Here is a 19,887-nt window from a genome sequence, read left to right as displayed (position 1 = left end):
CCTGGTAAGAGTCGGTTTCTTTTTATTCGGGAATAGTTATGGCCAACTTTCATTAATGTGGAAGTTGACTGAGAAATGTTAAGAATCAAAACTGTAGAATGAAGCCGAAACCCATATTCCACATTGTAGTTTGCTTTTAGTTACAAATTTTTATAATTTCACAGCAGCGGTGTCCATTTCGTTTGCCAATTTCACCTCTAAATACCACCAGTTAATGGACTGCGTGAGGTAAAGGAATAAACCCAATGGCTATCTGGGATTCTGATAGGAAAGCTGCTTACGACCACGTCTTACAAAGTGCTTAACGCTCAGCCTACGACCCTAAATAAAGCTAAATCACTATTGCCTGAGTTGAACAGGTTACAAACCACAGCTTTTCCTCCTTCCTTGCTGTCCCACCACTGATTAACCTTCTTGTGAAGAAAATGGTGGAAATGCGCTTGAGTCAAGAAACAAAAATATGTAAGTTCTAAATAGTGAGGAAATCTCAACAAGATCTGGTTTTAATGAGAATAGTGAATGGGGCCCAAATTACACAAGACTCCACAAACTGTGGAAAAACTAAGCTGTGCATCAACTATAAAAATTTTATATCTTAACAAATGAACAGATAGAGTGTCAGCAAAATGCAGAGAGAGTCAAAACAACTGCGGCCCGGGACTGAAACCCAGACTCCCTGCTGGTCAGGCACTTACTGCATCCCAACGCGGGCCCTTCCACCTGTCAACCCGAGTGCCCCTCTCCAGAAGGCCCTCAAACACACCCTTCTCCACCCCGGTGTTACCTGAGCCTCCACATGGTGAGCAGCCCCTGGAAAACAGATGGCTCTCACCTTCGAAAACTACCTGCAATGAGCCTTTACCAAAAGCTTCTGTTCTAGCTCGGTGTGTGCCAGTCCAGACCCAAAAAATGAACAGAGCTTGGTTGACATGTTTTGAATTTGCGACTTATCACATCGTGATGGGTAGATACTATAAACAACATATTTCTGCTACTCTGAAAGCAATGGTACTTGTTCTTAATTAGATGATTTAGTTCTGATAGTTATTCTTCAAGCCATGTGACGTTAGTACTTTTTGAGAGTCAAGTGCTCAATCTGAAATGCTATGCAGGTCCTTTCATTTTTAGGTCATGCTGTATACCAAACACATTTTTCTGAACGGATTTACAAATTCAGACTTTGACCACCTGGGGAGCGACCCCAGAACAGAAAGGGTATGACGAGAACACAGACCTCAGGAGCAGTCGTGTCAGCTGAATGGAGGGACTGGGGATGGCTGCTCCTGACAGACGGGCAGCGTTCACAGTTTAACACATTGCACAGGAAGGTAGGCTGATTGGGGTGCTTTTCAAAACAGGACTTACAAGCCAGTCCCGAAACTCTTCCAGGCGTGGTCTTGAAGACTAGCTACAGACACCTACTACACTCACTTCATCAGACAGGTGTGCAGAGGTCTCTACAGAAGGTGTTTTGAAAACCTTCGAGTCCTGCCGCCACTGTAATTGTTGAACATGAGACGAGGGTCAAACCTGTATCTGGGGAGAAGTAAAAGGATGTCACATTACCTGTAGTTGCCAGGACCTCACTCCAAATGCTACCTGGAAAGGAGGGCAGGAAGGGATAGCAACAGACCAATTAAGTCACCGGACGGGAATCTAGTGGCACAATATGGGAGGACTTTTAATAAGTGCATTTCCATCGCAAGTCAACCACACAAAACGGGAGAGGAGAGAAGAAACAGAGGAAGGTTAATCTGAGAAGGCATTAGGAAGGAGGCAAGATTTGTTTTTTAGGGGGGAAGGGGAGATCCCTAAGGTATAAAGCAGCCTGATGGATGAGTCTAGCCCTTGCTGAAGGCCCCACCAGCAGTTGCAAAGCCCTGAAGCCTTTCTTTTACAATTAAGATGCAGACTGTGGTGGGTAAGACCACAGGTGTGTACTTCAGACATGAGTTTGAATCTGGTTCATTATGAGGCAAGTCATTAACCCCTCTGGCCACCAATAAAACAGTAAGGCAATTTGTATATACAATGTCTGGCACATAAAAGAACTTATTTTACCACCCATGGGGAAGTTAGAGTGAATGCCAAATGGTAACTTGAGCTGAGACTTGGTAAACATAAAGAATATAGGTGAAGGCTAGAAACAACATTGTCTTTTACTTTTATCTGCTGTCTTTTAGGACACACTAATTCTTACTATTATTTTAGAGCAGGGGCTGGCCTTTTTTTCCCCCCCTATAAAGGGGCAGATAAATATTTTAGTGTTTGTGGGCCATACAATCTCTGTCCCAACTATTCAATGTTACTGAAGTGTAAAAGCAGCCGCACACAATACATAAATGAATGTGTGTGCCTGTGTTCTAACAGGGTGGCTAGATTGGGCCTGTGGGATTCTATAGGCCTAAATGTTTGTTAGGAGAGACTAGCCTATGGCTAAGGAATTTAAAAGAAAATGGGTTCAAAAACTGGAATCCCGTTTCCCTACGCATTCACATACATTCCTCCTCTCTAATTTGGACTGAAGAACCACTTCATGTGACGATGGCTAAATAACATCACCGCTTTTCATTGGCTTAAGACAGCATTCTTCCCTCTCTCCTACAATTAGGCTACAAGAACTGAAATAATCCTTTCCCAGTGAAAGTTTAATTCTGTAATTTTCAAGCAAAAGATAACAGGATTTGCCATAGGCGGCTCAGAGGTATGTATGCTGAGCCCAGTGTTCGTGGTGAAAAGTTACTGCTCAAGAGGAATGAGAGGAAGGAATGGACCTGAGTAGGTGGTAAACATCTTTCCTACCTTTGTATACTGCAGGGGCGTACACATTTCAACATGAGAGTTCATGCCTTCTGTTTCATTGTCTGTGTTTAATACATTACATTTACTGGCAAGTATTCACGTTTCTGTAATCGGGGTTTCTGAGAAATGAAATGAAGGCATATGCTCTCGAAGTGCTAGGGAACAGGGTAGGACTTGGTCAGTTACTCTACAGACGCCCCAGGGGTCGCCAGTGGTGCCTTGACAAGAATCCCAGCCAGGAGGGGAGGCAGAGGAGCCCCAGCGGCGAGGAGCAGGGCTACACCTCTCAAGCATCGACTGGCACAAAGAGAAAGTTTCAAACAGCGTGTTCTCCTGGCACACGGGCTGATGCACTGAGCCACGATGTTCCCACTCTAAAGCAGGAGCATGGGAACAGCACAGCTCACAGCGAAAGAGACCCCTTGGGCTCCCGCTGCCTTCAGGAACAGCAGACTGCTAGAGCCAACTTGGCAAAGTCACTGAAGAAAATGGAAACTTACCCGGGGTCAAAAACCCCTGGAGTGCGACAGGCTGGTCCAGAACAGGACTGCAGCATCATCAGCCGATAGTTCATCTTTCCTAGAAGCTCCGGGTCGATACTTTTAGCAATGTTAGTGATTTGGTGCGGGTCTGCAGTCAGGTTATAGACTTCTACAAACACCTACAGGCAATGAAAGGATGGAGGAAAGAAATACTCATGTGAATTATTCCTAAATGGGGAAGACGGAGACAGCACCCAAGGCCCAGGAAAGTATCATCTGGTCTCAAGATCCTCAAAGAAAACAAAGACCCTTAAAGCCCAAGGGTATCCATGAGACAGTGGAGCATCTGCCGGGGGTTAAACTGCCTTGGTCGATGGCCCACGTGCTGGAAAGGGGCCCTTTACGGGCAGAGTCAGGAGGGGGTGGTTATTACTTTCTGTAACTAAAGCAGACAGCAGAAGGCATGACCTTCAAATGCAGGGTCTCAGAAACTAGACTTAGGAATGAAGTTACTGAGAGGGAGCTGACATTTGAAGGTTTAAATTTTTGCCTTAGAATTGTGAAGATTCAAATGAGAATAGGAAAGTACTCTAACCTGTGTTACACAAATGTTAGAAAAGCAGTGTTGCTGAAAGATACAATACCATTATTTCTATTGTTAGACATGTCTAATAGCACTATTTCCCTCCAATCTGTACTTTGTTCTCCAAATTGGAGTCAAGTGATAGACTAGATGGCAGGCAGAATTTGCCTATAATGGTTTCAAGTGGCTGCCCTTAGACTATAATAATAAAAGCATAATATGCTAATTAGACCTGACGTCCAGAAAACTGGGCTGCGAGGGAAGCCTGGGTGCCAGAGGGAACCGGTGCCAGCAGCCGGGGGAAGGAAGGCCTACTCTTGCACGAATTTCTGCATCGGGCCTCTAGTCACTTATAAAGTACTTACGTGGGTAGATTATGGGGGAAGAGGAACAGGAATTGAGTTGGAAGGGAGCTCTCTTGCCTGTTTAAAATGCTTAAGAGCTACATGGAAATGGCGAGTGAGTCAGCTTCTGAGAAACGTGGTGAGTGTTGGCTCCACATGGCCCAATGTGGGGAGCCAGCTGGCATAGGTTAGCACCTTCTGATAAGTGTATGAAACCACAGGGACGTGTCCACGTGGTCCTTCAGACCGTCCATGCTGATCTGTTTGAGCAGCACAGTACTGTGCTGTGGTCGGGACAGTTTCTGACCAAGTTGAGGTGTCTGACTCTCAGCCCCCCCAGGTAGGGAAGCCGCATCTGAAAAAGTGACCTGCACATTTAAAGTGTGTTTGGGTGGTGGCAGGAGTGGAGAGAGCCTCATCAGAACGGGCACAGAGCAGTGAAGAATGGCCTGGGAATTCCGATTCCTTCGCTGAAGGAAACCTAAGTGGAAGTACAGAGAAGAAACACATCTTCCCTAGAGAGCACCCTTGGAACTGCTCTTCGCCCACCAAGTGCAGCCAACAAAGCGCTGGCAAGACATGGGGGAGGCAGCAGGGCACCTTACCTCCTGGTCGTCAAACTCGCAGTACTGTAAGTTCCACCGTGCTGACATGGTCCGCACACAGGCATACGTGTTGTTATAAGCATCTTCACACACACAGTCTGGGAAACATTGCTGTTGGGATATTTAAAAAGTAAAATGAAGATAGTCATTCTATAGTAACTACCTGCCTACTGGGGCAACCAAGTTGGCTTAAACCAGACATACAAGTGGACAGAAATTAGGAAACTTTCCACGGAGATATAAATCAAAAATAGATGTGCAGCTTTTTCCTTACTGATGTGATGGCTAACTTGACTAAGGGACATGGCCATGGTGGTTCTGTCTGTAGACTGTTGCCATCCCTGCCTGCACATCTCCTGACAAGAATTAGCTGTAATGGGCCCCTGTAAAATGTACGGTTGGTAAGGAGACGAGACCAATACTCAAATGAGTCACTTCTAAGGTATATTAGGAACTGCCATGCTAAAAGTTGGGGGAAAAAGCTAAAATGAGCTTTGTGGAATCATCAGCAGGTACATTATTTGAGTGTTCTTATCACCAAATGGGACTTAATTCAAGTCTTCCATACCAACTTTTGGTTGGTTCTTAACTATATCGAACACCTTGGTGTTAGAAGAGTCAACTCAAATGGAAGCCTATTTCCCATTCTCCAACGTGAGGCCAACATCACCGTGACCACCTTCATGACCAGCCTGGCTGCCACCAGTGCAAGACACTCATGATGGCACGGTTAAAGGTGGGAGCCCATCTCTTTGTTGGATGCCATGGATTATCTCCCTAACAAAAAACAGTACCATTATTGGGAAGGGTAGGAAAACCGGAAGGGGTATCGATTAATAAGGTTAAGAATATTGGCTGATACATGTACTTGTTACAATAATTGGAAGAATTTGAAGTGCAGATTCTGACAACAGGTCAGCAGCATCATTTTCATGATTTTTTTCCTTATTTTTCAGGATTATTGATTTATCTTTGTGCATCTACTGATCTTCCAGTCAAGTGACAAAGTGAAGTGACAGAGAAGCAGGACTCAGATTATGGGTTTCAGCACTTGCTACGTCTACACCAGTGTCCTGCCGAGCTTCAGTGAGGAAGTTGTCCAAGCCAACTCAAACTATTACTCACAGATACTCCAGGACTCAGGGAAGGACATGTTGGGTCAGTGACATTACGACCTTCTCCTTGATATTCCACCAGGACGTCCGATCGCCAAGTCACATTACTGACGCCTGTCTAGAAGAGCAAAAGTGGTTCCCGTGAGGCATAGAGACTGTGAGCAGGACCACAAAGTTATTTATTCTACTGCTAAAGGGGCCTTGGCAGTCAAAACTAATTGGAGTGATTAAAACTGATACATATGAAGGCTACTGAGGATCTTCTAGAGCAGCGGTTGTTGTGGGCCACCAGTTGCCGACCACTGCTCCGAAGGTTTCCTTAAACCAGCGGTCGCCAACCTTTTGGACCTCACGGACCACTGGTTGCCAACCGCTGTTCTAGAGCCTTTGCAAGTGATGGTCAAGTGCTTTGAGCATTCTATAGTTCCCACAACTACTGTGAGGCAGGCAGGAATGGAAACCAGCAAAGTCGCTAAGCAAGAATTAGTCACAGTTCAAGGTGCTGAAATCCAGGTTAGAATAAACAGTCCTGTCCATAAACTCTGTGTGAGAACTATTCTCAGCTCATACTAAGAAATGCATAGCTTCATACACACAAGGACAAGAACTCACAAATATTCAACAGTGCTGTGCTAAGGAAGGTAATAGGTTCAACGGACTTGCTGGTCAGAATGAAGATACCATACATACATGAACTTGTGGGGAGGGGAGAATCCCCCCATGTCAGTTCTTACAGCTGGACTAGTAAAACAAGAGGGCAAAACAAGACCCAAACTAGGTATGTTGTTTAGGGATATATACATAATAACCCTAAAAAAATAAAAGCCAGAGAATGATAACCATGAAAACCAGAAAGTGATCACTCTCATGGGGCAGCTGAGGGAGCATATAGGTAGAGGTACCAGTATTAGGAATATGAGTTCTTAAATGACATGATGGGTTCATGGTATTTCTTGTGTTTCATAACTAATATGAGTTACACACATTCTTTTCTATGAATCATATTCTACCTAATACACTGTAATAGATTCAGAAAAATCAATGAGTAAGATTTGAGTCACTATAAATGCCTAAATCATTTTAAGACCAATCTTTCCAAACTTGTCTATGCTTAAACATATTAAAACACATTTTTAATGAACAACAGATGCTGTTGTGAAACCTCCTTTTCTCTCTATAGCATGGAATAGACATCTTTCCAAGTCAATGTATACAGATCTATACCATGTAGCAGGGGTCCTCAAACTTTTTAAACAGGGGGCCAGTTCACTGTCCCTCAGACCGTTGGAGGGCCAGACTATAGTTTAAAAAAAAAACTATGAACAAATTCCTATGCACACTGCACATATCTTATTTTGAAGTGAAAAAAAACAAAATGGGAACAAATACAATATTTGTATTTGCATGTGGCCTGCGGGCCGTAGTTTGAGGACCCCTGCTATTAGTTTAATATTCTATTGTTTAGTGGTGCAACAATTTAACCAATACCCTATTGGCTATTTAGGTTTTCTGTTTTCTTCTATTAACACTACACGTACATTTCTTATAGTTAGCTCCGTACAGTGCTAGGTACATAGTAGGTACTTGAAAGAGTTTTGTTTTCTTAGAACAAATTCCCAGACAGAACTGCTTAATGCAGCGGTTCTCAACCTGTGGGTCGCAATCCCTTTGGCTGTCGAACGACCCTTTCACAGGGGTCGCCTAAGACCATCCTGCATATCAGATATTTACATTACGATTCATAACAGTAGCAACATTACAGTTATGAAGTAGCAACAAAAATAATTTTATGGTTGGGTCACAACATGAGGAACTGTATTTAAAGGGCCAGAAGGTTGAGAACCACTGGCTTAATGTGTGTATTCTGAAGTGATGTGTCTTGTTACATTAGCCTTCCGGTAGCTTATACTGACTGCACTTTTATGAACAGAGTCTGGGTAGTTTCCATTTTCTCAGACTTCTGCAAATAGTGGGTATCCGGGCTAGTTCTGCAGGCAATGAAAGTCTCATTCAGTTAAGCATTGCTTTGATCAGCACTGATGCAATCTTTTCGCACTTTGACTATTTCTAATTCCTCTGTGAGTTAACCAGTTACTTCTTTTGTCCATTTTTCTACTGGAATACTAATCTTTGCTTTCTAAAAACTCTTCCTTTAGGACTTACTACCATTTTTCACTTTTGTTGCAAATATCTTCCCAATTGTCACCTGTCTTAATTTTGTTTATAATGGTTTTTGGGGGGAGGAGGTGGGAAGTAGGGAGAATATAGAACTCTGTTTATCTGTGTTTCGATCCTTCTTTTTTAAAAAAAACTCTTTTCCCCAAATTTAATAGTTTTTAAGTTTAAATTTATACAACCTGGAATTTATTTCAGAGTCTTGGCTCAAGCCTGATTGAGGGCTTTATACTCACCAAAATAGGCAATAAAGACATCCCATCCATCTGGGTCTTATTCAGGTTGTAGCCAGCGATGTCCAAAATAGTAGGACCCAAGTCAATGTTGGCAACGAGCATCTATGGGAATGAGACAAAGAAACAAGTTTTCCTTTTCTATCTGTAATGTCTTCCCCTACCTCACCATGACACAAACAGCATTTACTATTATCTTTTGTATAGCCCATATTTACTTAGGTCTTACTGATTTATATATTCAAATGTAATTATAGTGATTTAAAAAACAAAGGCTTATAAGGCTTATAATATATGCCCCTGGGAAGTTATATATTTATTCCACACATAGTGTTGTTGTGCAAAACATTTTTAAAAACTCATTTGGGATTGCCTAGAGTCTGTTATGAATCATGAGAAAAATGTGGGTCTATTTTATACAAAGTGTTTTCCAACTTGATTCTTATTAGTTCACTAAATTTAACTTCAAATTGACTCCTGACAATTTTGAAAGCCTGAAAGGTTGAATGCTTACCACCAAGGAGGATATTAGCTCTTTTTATAGTTTTTTAAAGTGACAACGCTGCTAAAAAATGTTTCAATAGGCTTTGAAGACAGCAGAAAACTTATTCCAACAGTACACCAAAAAGTCTCCTTAAAGAGCGCAAAACTTATTTTAAACATTCTTGGTATTAAAGATACTGTCCTGCATTTATACCTCTCCTTATTTCCTTGATTTATTAGACTATTTTCCTTCTGTATACAATGCCTCTTCAGGACCTAACCCAGCACAGTCCAAATAGAAACATAATAGGACCACAAATGTAATTTAAAAATATCTAGTGAGCACATTTAAGTAAAAAGGAAAAAGGTGAAATTCAGTGTATATATTTCATTTAACCCAATACATAAAAATATTGCTATTTCAACATGTAAGCAATACAAAAAAATTAATGATTTTACTTTTTTTTTTTTTAACCAAGTCTGTGAAATCTGGTATTTAAAATATTATAACACATCTCAAATAGTCTATCTTTGGCTCAACAGCCAATGTGGCTGGTAGCTATTACAAGTGGACAGTGCAGGCCTGGATAGAACTAAGCACACACCTAGAAGTCACTTTGCTCACAGGTTAGGAAAGCTTTCGAGTCGTGATGACAACCCACCAGGGAAACAAGGAGAACTGATGCCTACTGAGCACCTGTTCTGTGCCAGTACTTAGAGTTTATCCTCGTTTAATCCTCACCACAATCCTGTGATGCAGTACTTCCCCCGCATTTTACAGATGAGGAAATCAAAGAGAAGAAACTGAAACAAATTCAACAGCTTGTAACTCAGAGGAAATTACAGTGTTCAAAATTATTGAGAAAACTTAGATCGTTTTAGGGGAGGCCAAAGAGGGATTAAAAAAACAACCTATTAGCCCTGGTACATTTAATTTAAAAACAAAACCGAAAGTACAGACACAAAAGGCAAGAAAACACCTTCTGATCATTGTTCATCCTGGCTCTGAAGCATTAGTGTAACCGCGGCTGTCAGAAATGACCGCGCAGCGGCAGGCAGCTCAAGGAAAAGGCAATCCATGTGCTACTGAGAAAAACCCACAGCAATGTCTCTAGGGATTATATCAGACCTGGGTTAGTGAGGTGGTACCTAGGTCCAAGTCCCTAGGCAGACTGGAAGCCTGGAATATGGTCAACAAGAGTGGGCATGAACAGAAAGAAAACATGTCTGGAAAGGAGAGACCAGCAGACACATGACCTCCAGAATCAGATCAAGGTAATAGGACCCTGCCTTGTGACTAACATATGAATGAAGCGAAGCCAAGTCCCCAGGTATTACTAATATGTCCAAGGCAGTTTTATAAGAAAAGAAAAGGGGTAAACACCAAAATAGCAAAACCCACAGAGATATAAAATGGTGACTGCCAGTTTCACCAGGAATGAAGGGCCATCAGCTGTATGACAGGAGGCTCCCAGAGTGGTTTGCTCCATGGGAGAAAGGTCTGTAAGTTCCAGTACTAGTCAAATGGCACAAATACCATATACACTACCCCAGGACCTTTCCAGATAGCTACAATGATCTCTTCTAGGGTTTTGTTTGACTTAGAAAGTAAGCAGAGTCTCAAAATTAGCATATTATATCAGGAGACAGGAGACTTTTAGTGGATACTGAGTATGAGTGAAGAATTTACCTGAGAATTATTATCTATCTCTGTTTTTATACAACCTAGAATTAGATAGATACTATGGGTCCATCACTGTAATGACTTCTAAAAACATTAGCATTTTAAGTTCCTAAAATGGTACGGATATTCCTCAATTTACGACAGGGTGACGTCCTGAAAAACACATCATAAATTGAAAATATCGTAAGTCAACAATGCATTTAATATGCCTAACGTACCAAACATCATAGCTTAGCCTAGATGGTTTCAACTGAATGCGTATTTTGTATCACCATCATAAAGTAAGAAAATTGTAAGTCAGAACACTAATTCAGGGACTGCCAGTACTGCTTTTATCCCTATGTATAAACTCAAAGATTCACTTATGGATTGAAATGGAAAAAACCTGGACAAGATCAAAAGTAGATTATTTCATAAATCATAGCCTCTCAGTTTGGGAATGTTCTTGGGATTTAATTATACAGACATTCTGATCAAATAAAGGCCCCTGGAAAGCTCTAGGGCAGGGCCTCAAGGGCATCATGCCTTGAAAGGGCGTCTTTCTTTGTTCTGGAAGATCGACAGTGCTGCAGAATCAATGAGAAGAGTAACAGGGCTCTCAGGAGGAAACCTCGGGTTGGGTTTCCAAACAGACATTTAAGCCCCGATGTTAAAGAATTCATATACGGCCATCAAAGAAGAGACAAACACATCAGAGAGCACCCAAATCCACTTAGTGGAAAGCACTGGAACAGCGCAGGCAGAGAACTCCCCACATGTTGGGCTGCTCCATCTGGATGTGCCCCTCAGCTTCTCCAACAAGGAAGAAGCCAGGGCGTCCTCTAGTTGCACTGAACATCCTCCCACCTTCACACAGGGAAACCAATGCTTATTTTGTCCAAAGTCTTAAAGCCCGTATGTGGTTTTCCTGATGCCCGGTTCAGTTCTATTTCCCTTGGATCATGCTGGCCATGTTAGTTTTCCTACAAACCATTTCCTGTCTTAAAACCCTTTTAAAGAAATTCTACCACCCAATAAAAGCTAGGTTAATTTCTAGCAAGAGAGGAAAACCTCAACAGCCAGTCTTGAAAAATCACACATACTACCTGCCCCTGCTCTCCTGAACAGCCATTACAAAGCTAAATCCACTGGTCACATGTGCCCTTTTTTCACCATCAGGCTGTTGACAGCTCAGTTCATTATGCAGAACAACTGGCACTGAGACAACCGTGCTGCCAACACATGATGAATCACCCACCGTCTCTGACATTCTCTGCGCAGGATGAAAGCCGGGCATTTCATGCTTCTCAAACTACAACTGTCAGCACAGTAGGTGAAAAATGGATTTTGAGAACAGGCACAGTTCATTTTCAGTCCTGGTCTGCCACTTACTAAGTGACCTTGGTAATATCCATTCAACTAACTCAGGTGTCCCCCAATGTTAAGAGTTGGGTATTCTAAGTTTAGATAGTGCCTCTTTTCTAGGAAATCCTAGAGTGAAAAAGACAAACTCAGTAGGGTGTGGTAGGTGTGAGGCCAGGAACAAGGGAAGGTCACCTACCTTATGTGGGGGCAGGGGTACTGACCTCCCAGAGGGAACCCCTAAAGGACAATTAACGTAGCCTGGTCAAAGGGCATGAGATGGGCATTCCAGACGGAAGGAACAGTCAGTCAAAGATAGGCAAGGAGGTGAGAGAAGTGGTTCACTTAGTAAGTGAAAGCAGTTCAGTCCCTGAACAAGCCAAGCTCATTCTCACGTCTCTACCTTCACATTTACGGTTCTGCCAGAACACCCTCCCACAGATCTCTGTATGACTAAATCCTCTCAACACCCCGGCCTCTGCTCTGACAACTGCTTTCACTGACAGTTGCAGCTCCAGTATCTGGCTCTCCCTGACAGGAAGTTAAGGATGGTCTTCCCGGATTGCTCACTGCTGTGTACCCAAGGTTCCTGGCACAGTGTGCTGGCACAATGTACTTCATAAACGCTTGTTGTCTGAGCTACAGTGTAACTGTTAAGTGCATGGACTCTGGAATCAGACTGACCAAATTCAAATACAGGGCTCTGATATATTTTAGCTCCATGATCTTGGGCAAACCACTTAAACTCTGTACCTCAGTTTCCTCATTTGTAAAACGGGGCTATTAGTATCTATACCTCATAAGACTGTGAAGGTTAAATGAGTTGATACAGGTAATACATTTAGAATAGCACTTGTCACATACTAAGCAGACAGTAGAGGCTAGCTGTTATTGTTAAAATGGCTTCCTAGGAAGCAGGCTTCATTTACACTGCTTAGAGAGGGTGAAATTTCTAATTTTAACACTTAGATGGCACTGCTGACTTGAAGAAAAAAGGACCAGTTTGTTCCATGGGCAGCTGGCTGACACACTGCACTCTGCTCTCGCTTAGCCTCCTTCCCCGCACTGGTCAGAAAGGGCCCTGCAGCCCTGCTCCTTGGAAAGGCACACAGCTGCTAACATTTTCCTCAATCAGCGCCCAGCACCAAGATCAATAAAACGCTTTTAAGATTGAATGGTCTTCCAAACTTGCCTATCTCCTTTGTAAGAAGAGGCCTCTTTAGAGGGTATTGAATTTGCAGTGGGAAGTGACTGGCTTAAGGAATATGGATCTTAGGAGAAAAAGAAAACTCAAAGGCAATTATGAAGGCCATTTTACCTTTCAGAGAGAATTTTAACAGAATTCCATCAGGAGCATTGTAAAAGAAAATAAGTGAATGGCAGACATTTAAACAAAATAAACATTAAACTCCCAAACTAAAGTATACCCAGAAAGTCTGGCCCGTTTTCCAACTTTAGCTTACATAATGTATTTGCTCATTTTCTTCTGTCTCACAGAATACTAAAATCGTCAATCAGGAAAGAGAGAAGACATAGTAATAGAGTCTGTCAATTTTTACCTTCCGGCATTAGACCAGAGTTTTGAATCAAGGTGCCTTAGTATTAACTACCAAGTTTGGAAAGACACTGAAACCACATGGAAATAACAAAAGAATCTGTAGAGCAGAAAAGCATTGGTGAGGTAGAATCCCATGGAGAGGAACAAAATTCTCAGAAAACATGCTTTCCACAGCCTCATACTCAAAATGGGGTCGGACCAGCAGACGTCACCTGTGAGCAGGTCAGAAACGCAGCCTGAGAACCACATTTGAGCAAGGCCCCGGGGATCTGCACCCTATAAGGCCTGAGGAGATCTGCTGTACAGGGCAGTGGGCCCCAAACCAGCTGCCTCTCAGCACCATCTGTGAACTTCAGGGAAAAAAAGCAGAGGATGGATCCATAAGAAGCCATATGGGGACAGGTAGGAGTGGCAGAGACACAGACCAGACAGGTCCATACCCATGGTGTGTTGTTTAATAAATGGGAGGAATAGCCGAAACTGGTTTGGCTCAGTGGATAGAGCGTCGGCCTGCGGACTGAGGGGTCCCAGGTTCGATTCCGGTCAAGGGCATGTACCTGGGTTGCGAGCACATCCCCATTAGGGGGTGTGTAGGAGGCAGCTGATCGATGTTTCTCTCTCATCGATGTTTCTAGCTCTCTATCCCTCTCCCTTCCTCTCTGTAAAAAATCAATAAAATATATACATTAAAAAAAAAGTGCCTCATGGCCAACTATAATTAAAAAAAAAAATGGGAGGAATATATTGGCTACAAAGTTCTCCCCAGAGCAGTGAGGGGTTCAAGCCCCATACTGGGCTCCCCAGCCTAAGGCACCTGTGCCAGGAGGAAGAGTCCCATTAATATTTGGCTCTGAAAACCAAAGGGGAGTATGTACGAGATAAAGGGCTGTGGGAGACAAAGAGCTCACACACAAGCTCACTTGCTCCAAGCTCCAGTGCAGAGGCAGAAGCTCAAGAAACACCTGAGTCACAGGAGGAGGAATGAATTCCACTAACTTTAGGGTGAGGGCTGGAGGGGCAGGGGTTTGGATAACTCTCTCAGGAAACAGAAGCGTTGGTGGGAGACCTTGTTCCTTTGTTGAGCTCTCCTCCCACCTAGTTGGCCCTAATGCCCTCCATTAACTTGGCTAACACCATTGGCCTTGCTCTAGCATCTCCCCGAGACTCTGTCCCGCCCAACCCACTCGCCCAGCCAGAGCCTCTTCCAGCAGCTCCATCCCCTCCACTCAAGCTGCTGGTCTTGGCGCACACCGAGGACTCTCCCAAAGCCCCACAAGCCCCACACAAGCAGTGGCCAGCCTCATCTCGAACTGTAGCTCCCACTAAGTGGCCCTAAGTCTGACAACCAGCCTTGGTTGCTGACACAGCTCCAAACAAGTGGCCCTAAACCTGGCACAAATGGCGGCTGGCCTCCTGCAGTATAGCTCCAACAGAACAGTCCCAAGCCTGGCACAAGTGGCAGCCGGCTTTGGCTAGCATACCAGCCTCTCCCAAGTGCATGCAAGTGACCACAAGTGGCAGCTGGCCTCAGCCCACACTGGTGCCCCTCCCAAGAGGCTCCAGACCCAAAGAACCATTGGCTGGCTTCAGACTGCTCTAGAGCCCCACCCAAGTGGCTCTACAAGTGACAGACCGGACAGGCAGCCTTGGACTCTGCTAGAGTGACTCCCACTCCATGGTGTTAGCCTCTGCACAACAGCTTGTCTACTGATACAGTCAATCAGCCTGAAGGTCAATCCCACCCACTGACCTCCCAGCAGCAACTGAGGCCAAACTATTATCAGGAAGGCACACACAACCCACACAGGTGTCATACCCTGGGCCCCAAATGACACCTACATAAGGCCACTCTTTCAAGACCAGGAGACGTATCAGATCTACCTAATACACAGAACCAAACATAGAATGTCAGTGAAAATGAGAAGACAAAAAAAAATTCCAAGTTAGAGGACAAAACTCCAGAAAAAGAACTAAACAAGACAGAGTCAAAAAATCTACTAGATAAAGAATTAAAAACAATGGTTATGCTAATAAAACTCAGAAAAGTACAAGAACTCAGTGAGAACGTGAACAAAGAGAGAATATAAGAATACAATAACTGAAATGAAAAATATACTAGAGGGAATCAACAACAGATTAGATAAAGCAGAAGATCAAGTTAGCTATCTGAAAGAAAAGGTAGTGGAAGACATCCAATCAAAACAGCAAAGAGGAAAAAGAATAAAACAAACAAACAAAAAGCAACAAAAACCTAGAGACCTTTGGGACAACTTCAAGCATACCAACTTCTGCATCATAAGGATCTCAGAAGAAGAAGAGAAAAAAAGACAGAAAACCTATTCGAAGAATGACTGAAAACTTTCCTAACCTGGTGAAGGAAACAGACATCCAAATCCAGGACTCATAGAAAGCCCAAACAAAATGAACCCAAAGAGGCCCACACCAAGACACAACATAATTAAAATGCCAAAAGTTAAAGACGAGTCTTAAAAGTAGCAGGAGAAAAGCAGCTAGTTATGTACAAGAGAACTCCCATAAGACTATCAACTGATTTTTCATCAGAGACACTCTGCAGGCCGAAAGGAATGACATGATATATTCAAAATCATGAAAGGGACAATCTATAACCAAGAATACTATACCCAGGAAGGTTCTTATTCAGAGTTGAAAGAGAGAGAATTTCCCAGACAAGGAAAGACTAAAGGAGTTCCTCACCACTAAACTGGCATTACAAGAAATGTTAAAGGGACTACTTAAAACCAAAAAGAAAGGGCCAAACTAAAAATAAGAAAATACAGGAATAAAGGGAAAGATTAATAAAAGTAGTGGATCAACTAATTATAAAGCAAGCATGGAGATTAAAAGACAAAAGTAGTAAGATCATGTGTAAATACAATAATAAGTTACACAAAAAACAAATTTGGAGAAGGTGAGAAAATATGTTGTACTTTTAGAATTCGTTAGAACTTGAGCAACCATCAACTTAAAACAGACTGCTATAAACACAGCTTGATATACATGAATCTCATGGTAACTATCAAAAACATGTAAGCGGTACACAAAAATTAAAGAGAAAGGAATTCAAACAAACCTCTACAGAAAGTCATCAATGTACAAGAGAAGACAGCAAGAGAAGAACAGAGAACCACAAAAACAATCAGAAAACAATCAATAAAATAGGAATAATTATGTATATAATTACTTTAAGTATAATAAACTAAATGTTCCAATCAAAAGACATAGGGTGGCTGAATGGATAAAAAACAAGAGCCTACAAGAGACTCACTTCAAATAGAAAGATATACACAGATTAAAAGTTAAAATATGGAAAAAATATTTTTGGCAAGTGGAAACAAAAAAAGCTGGGGTAGCAATACTTATATCAGACAAAATAGACTTTAAAACAAAGGCTGTAACAAGAGACAAAGAAGGGCATTACATAATGATAAAGGATCAATCCAACAAGGAAACATTAACTCCAGTAAACATTTACACAACCACTATAGGGGGGCATCTAAATACATAAAGCAAATATTAACAGATTAAGAGAGAGATCAACAGTAATACAATAATAGTAGGGAACTTTAACATCCCACTTACATCAAAGAATAGATCATCCAGACAGAGAAAATCAACAAGGAAACAGTGGCCTTAAAAGACACATTAGATCAAGGTTCCGCTGCCTCCCACAACCACATCAAAATTACAACTAAGCCCTAACCGGTTTTGCTCAGTGGTTAGAGCAGCCGTGGGCAAACTACGGCCCGCGGGCCGGATCTGGCCCGTTTGGGAGGCTAGCTGACAGGCAGGACGGCCAGAGGACTTCAGGTCCTGAGTTGGGCCTCAGTTCTCAGCCAGAGTCTCCACGGAAGTGAGGGCATTAGAACTCAGCACGCCCTGCCCTTCTGAGCACCCTCACGTCTGTGCACTGGACCCACCACGTTGGTTCACTGCTAAGTTTTGAACAGGCCTGCCTGCTACTAGGCTCCTCTATCACTTCTCCCTGCCCCTCTATTCCACCTCACCTTGTCCCCTCTATTCTGCTTCCTCCCACAAATCTCATTTGTTTCTAATGCTTTGAGTTCCTTTAAGGAGAGAGAAATGCTTGTTCTTCTGAAATCAGAGATAAGAGCAGTGGTTCTCCGCCTTCTGGCCCTTTAAATACAGTTCCTCATGTTGTGACCCAACCATAAAATTATTTTCGTTGCTACTTCATAACTGTAATGTTGCTACTGTTATGAATTGTAATGTAAATATCTGATATGCAGGATGGTCTTAGGCGACCCCTGTGAAAGGGTCGTTCGACCACCAAAGGGGTCGCAACCCACAGGTTGAGAACCGCTGAACTAGGGAATTAAAGAAGCAGCACATTGAGACTGGAAGGAGGGGCAGAGAAGTGGGACAAAATAGCAAAACCAGCTGGTCTGACACGTGTGGTAGTTTTAAAATTGGGAGGGATATCCTAATTTTTAAAATGTGGAGGTTCCCCTGAGGAGTGAGGGGTCCCTGCCCCACACCAGACCCCCCTGCCCAGGGTTCCAGTGCCAGGAAGAGAAGTCTCCACAACTTCTAGCTGTAAACTAGTGGGGATTGTCACTGAGTGACATGGAGGCTGCTGGCCCCAGGCAGTTCCTCTTAAAGGGCTGGTGTACAGACTTAGTCGGAATCACTTCCTCTGAACTCCAGTGCTGGGACAGCAGCTTGAAAGGAACTTGGGACATTTGGGGAGGAACTAACTTGTCTGGAATCAGGGTGAGAGCTGGAGGGGCAGCTTTCTCCCAGACAGAGGGCTGGCAGAGGCCATTGTTCCTTTACCGACCCTCCCTGCCACAGAGCCAAGAGGCAGGCACCATATCTGAATCTCCATCAATCTGGCTCACATTTTTTACCCTGCCCTGGTGATTCTGAGACCCCACCCCTCCCCACTTGCAGGCTCATTCAAGCCATTTCCAGTGGCTTTTCCATACAGTTGGCCTCTCATGACTCATGCTGAAGACTTTCCTTTTAAAATCTCTCAAACAAGCAGCAGCTGACTTCTGTGTGCCCCATACCTTTCAATAAGTGGCCCCAGTCCCAGAGCTAGGGCAGCCCATCTTGGTTCATAGTTTGGCTTCTCCTGGGCAAAGCCCAACACAAGTAGTAGCCACCTGCAGATTACTTTGTAGCTCATACTGGGTGGCCCAGGCAGGGCACAGGCAGTGGCTGACTTTGCACCCCCCAGGAGACTCCAGAGTCAGTGCACCTGGTGGTTGGTTTTGACTACACCAGATTACAACCCTACCACTTTCATGAGTGACACACTCAAGGGGCAGACTCGGCAAGCACTATAGCCCCACTGATGCAAGATCTACTCTACAGGGCTGGCTCCTGCACAGCAGCTCTTCCACTGTTAGTGCTAGTCAACTGGCCTGAGGAGTAATCCCTTCCAGTGACACCAAGATCAACCAAGACTCAACTACAATAGGACAATGCACACAACTCACACAGGGGTGCACCTAGAGTGCCCAGCTCAAGTGATTGTGGAGGCTGAGCCACTGGGCCATATAGGACAATTACATAAGGCCACTCTGCTAAGTCCAGGAGAAATAGCAGATCTACCTAATACACAGAAACAAACACAAAGAAGCAGCCAAAATGTGGATATAAAGGAACATGTCACAAATGAAAGAATAGGAGAACTATCCAGAAAAAAAAACTAAATGAAATGGAAGCAAGAAACTACCAGATACACAGTTCAAAACAATGGTTATAAGGTTGCTCAAGGATCTCACTGAGAACTTCAAGGAACTTAGTGACAACATCAACAACATAAGAAAGGACCAGTCAGAAATGAAGGATACACTAACTGAAATAAAGAATAATTTACAGGGAATCAACAGTAGAGTACAGGACACCGAGAATCAAATCAAGAATATGGAATATAAGGAAGCAAAAAACACCCAATCAGAACAGCAAAGCACCCATATAACTCTCAGCTGATTTCTCAACAGAAACTTTGCAGGTCAGAAGGGAGTGGCAAGAAATATTCAAAGTGATGAAAAGCAAAGACCTATAACCATGATTACTCTACCCAACAAAACTCTCATTTAGAACTAAGCGTCAGATAAAGAGCTTCACAAGAAGAAAAAGCTAAAGGAGTTCATCACTACCATTACATGAAATGCTAAAGGGTCTTCTTCAAAAAGAAGAAAGAAAAAAAAATCAAGAATCCTATATAATAAAAGAGAAACATGTAAATTGACCGTCCCTTTGCTATGCTCACCAACCAATCAGGGTGAATATGCAATTAACCCAACAAAGATGGTGGGTTAATTTGCATACACAGGGGCCGGGCGGAGAGCAGAAGGAGAGCCGGCAGCTTGGGGGGACGTGGCTCCCTCGGTCGCCAGGCGGAGAGCAGAGCAGGAGAGCTGGAGGCTTGGGGGGCCGTGGCTCCCTCGGTTGCTCCCAGCATGGGGAGCACCAGGAATTCTGGGAATAGT

At 43.3% G+C, this 19,887-nt stretch overlaps 1 protein-coding gene across 1 annotated transcript in view; it reads right to left on the bottom strand.

Annotated features, from left to right (window-relative positions):
* The window catches only part of GNS (glucosamine (N-acetyl)-6-sulfatase), a gene marked incomplete at its 5' end in the record, with an annotated part of 48,599 nt that continues 28,712 nt past the window's right edge, over positions 1-19,887 (bottom strand). Inside the window, 5 exons of the mRNA XM_005872696.2 lie at positions 1-1,536; positions 3,303-3,463; positions 4,817-4,927; positions 5,942-6,049; positions 8,343-8,444. Coding sequence (XP_005872758.1) covers positions 1,458-1,536; positions 3,303-3,463; positions 4,817-4,927; positions 5,942-6,049; positions 8,343-8,444 — 561 coding nt within the window. The remainder of the gene's footprint in view (positions 1,537-3,302; positions 3,464-4,816; positions 4,928-5,941; positions 6,050-8,342; positions 8,445-19,887) is intronic.

Source organism: Myotis brandtii, unplaced genomic scaffold (assembly GCF_000412655.1).
Source record: "Myotis brandtii unplaced genomic scaffold, ASM41265v1 scaffold389, whole genome shotgun sequence".
Classification (NCBI taxonomy): domain Eukaryota; kingdom Metazoa; phylum Chordata; class Mammalia; order Chiroptera; family Vespertilionidae; genus Myotis; species Myotis brandtii.
The sequence above is the reverse complement of the archived record's forward strand: the minus strand, read 5'-3'. Positions and strand labels throughout refer to the sequence as shown.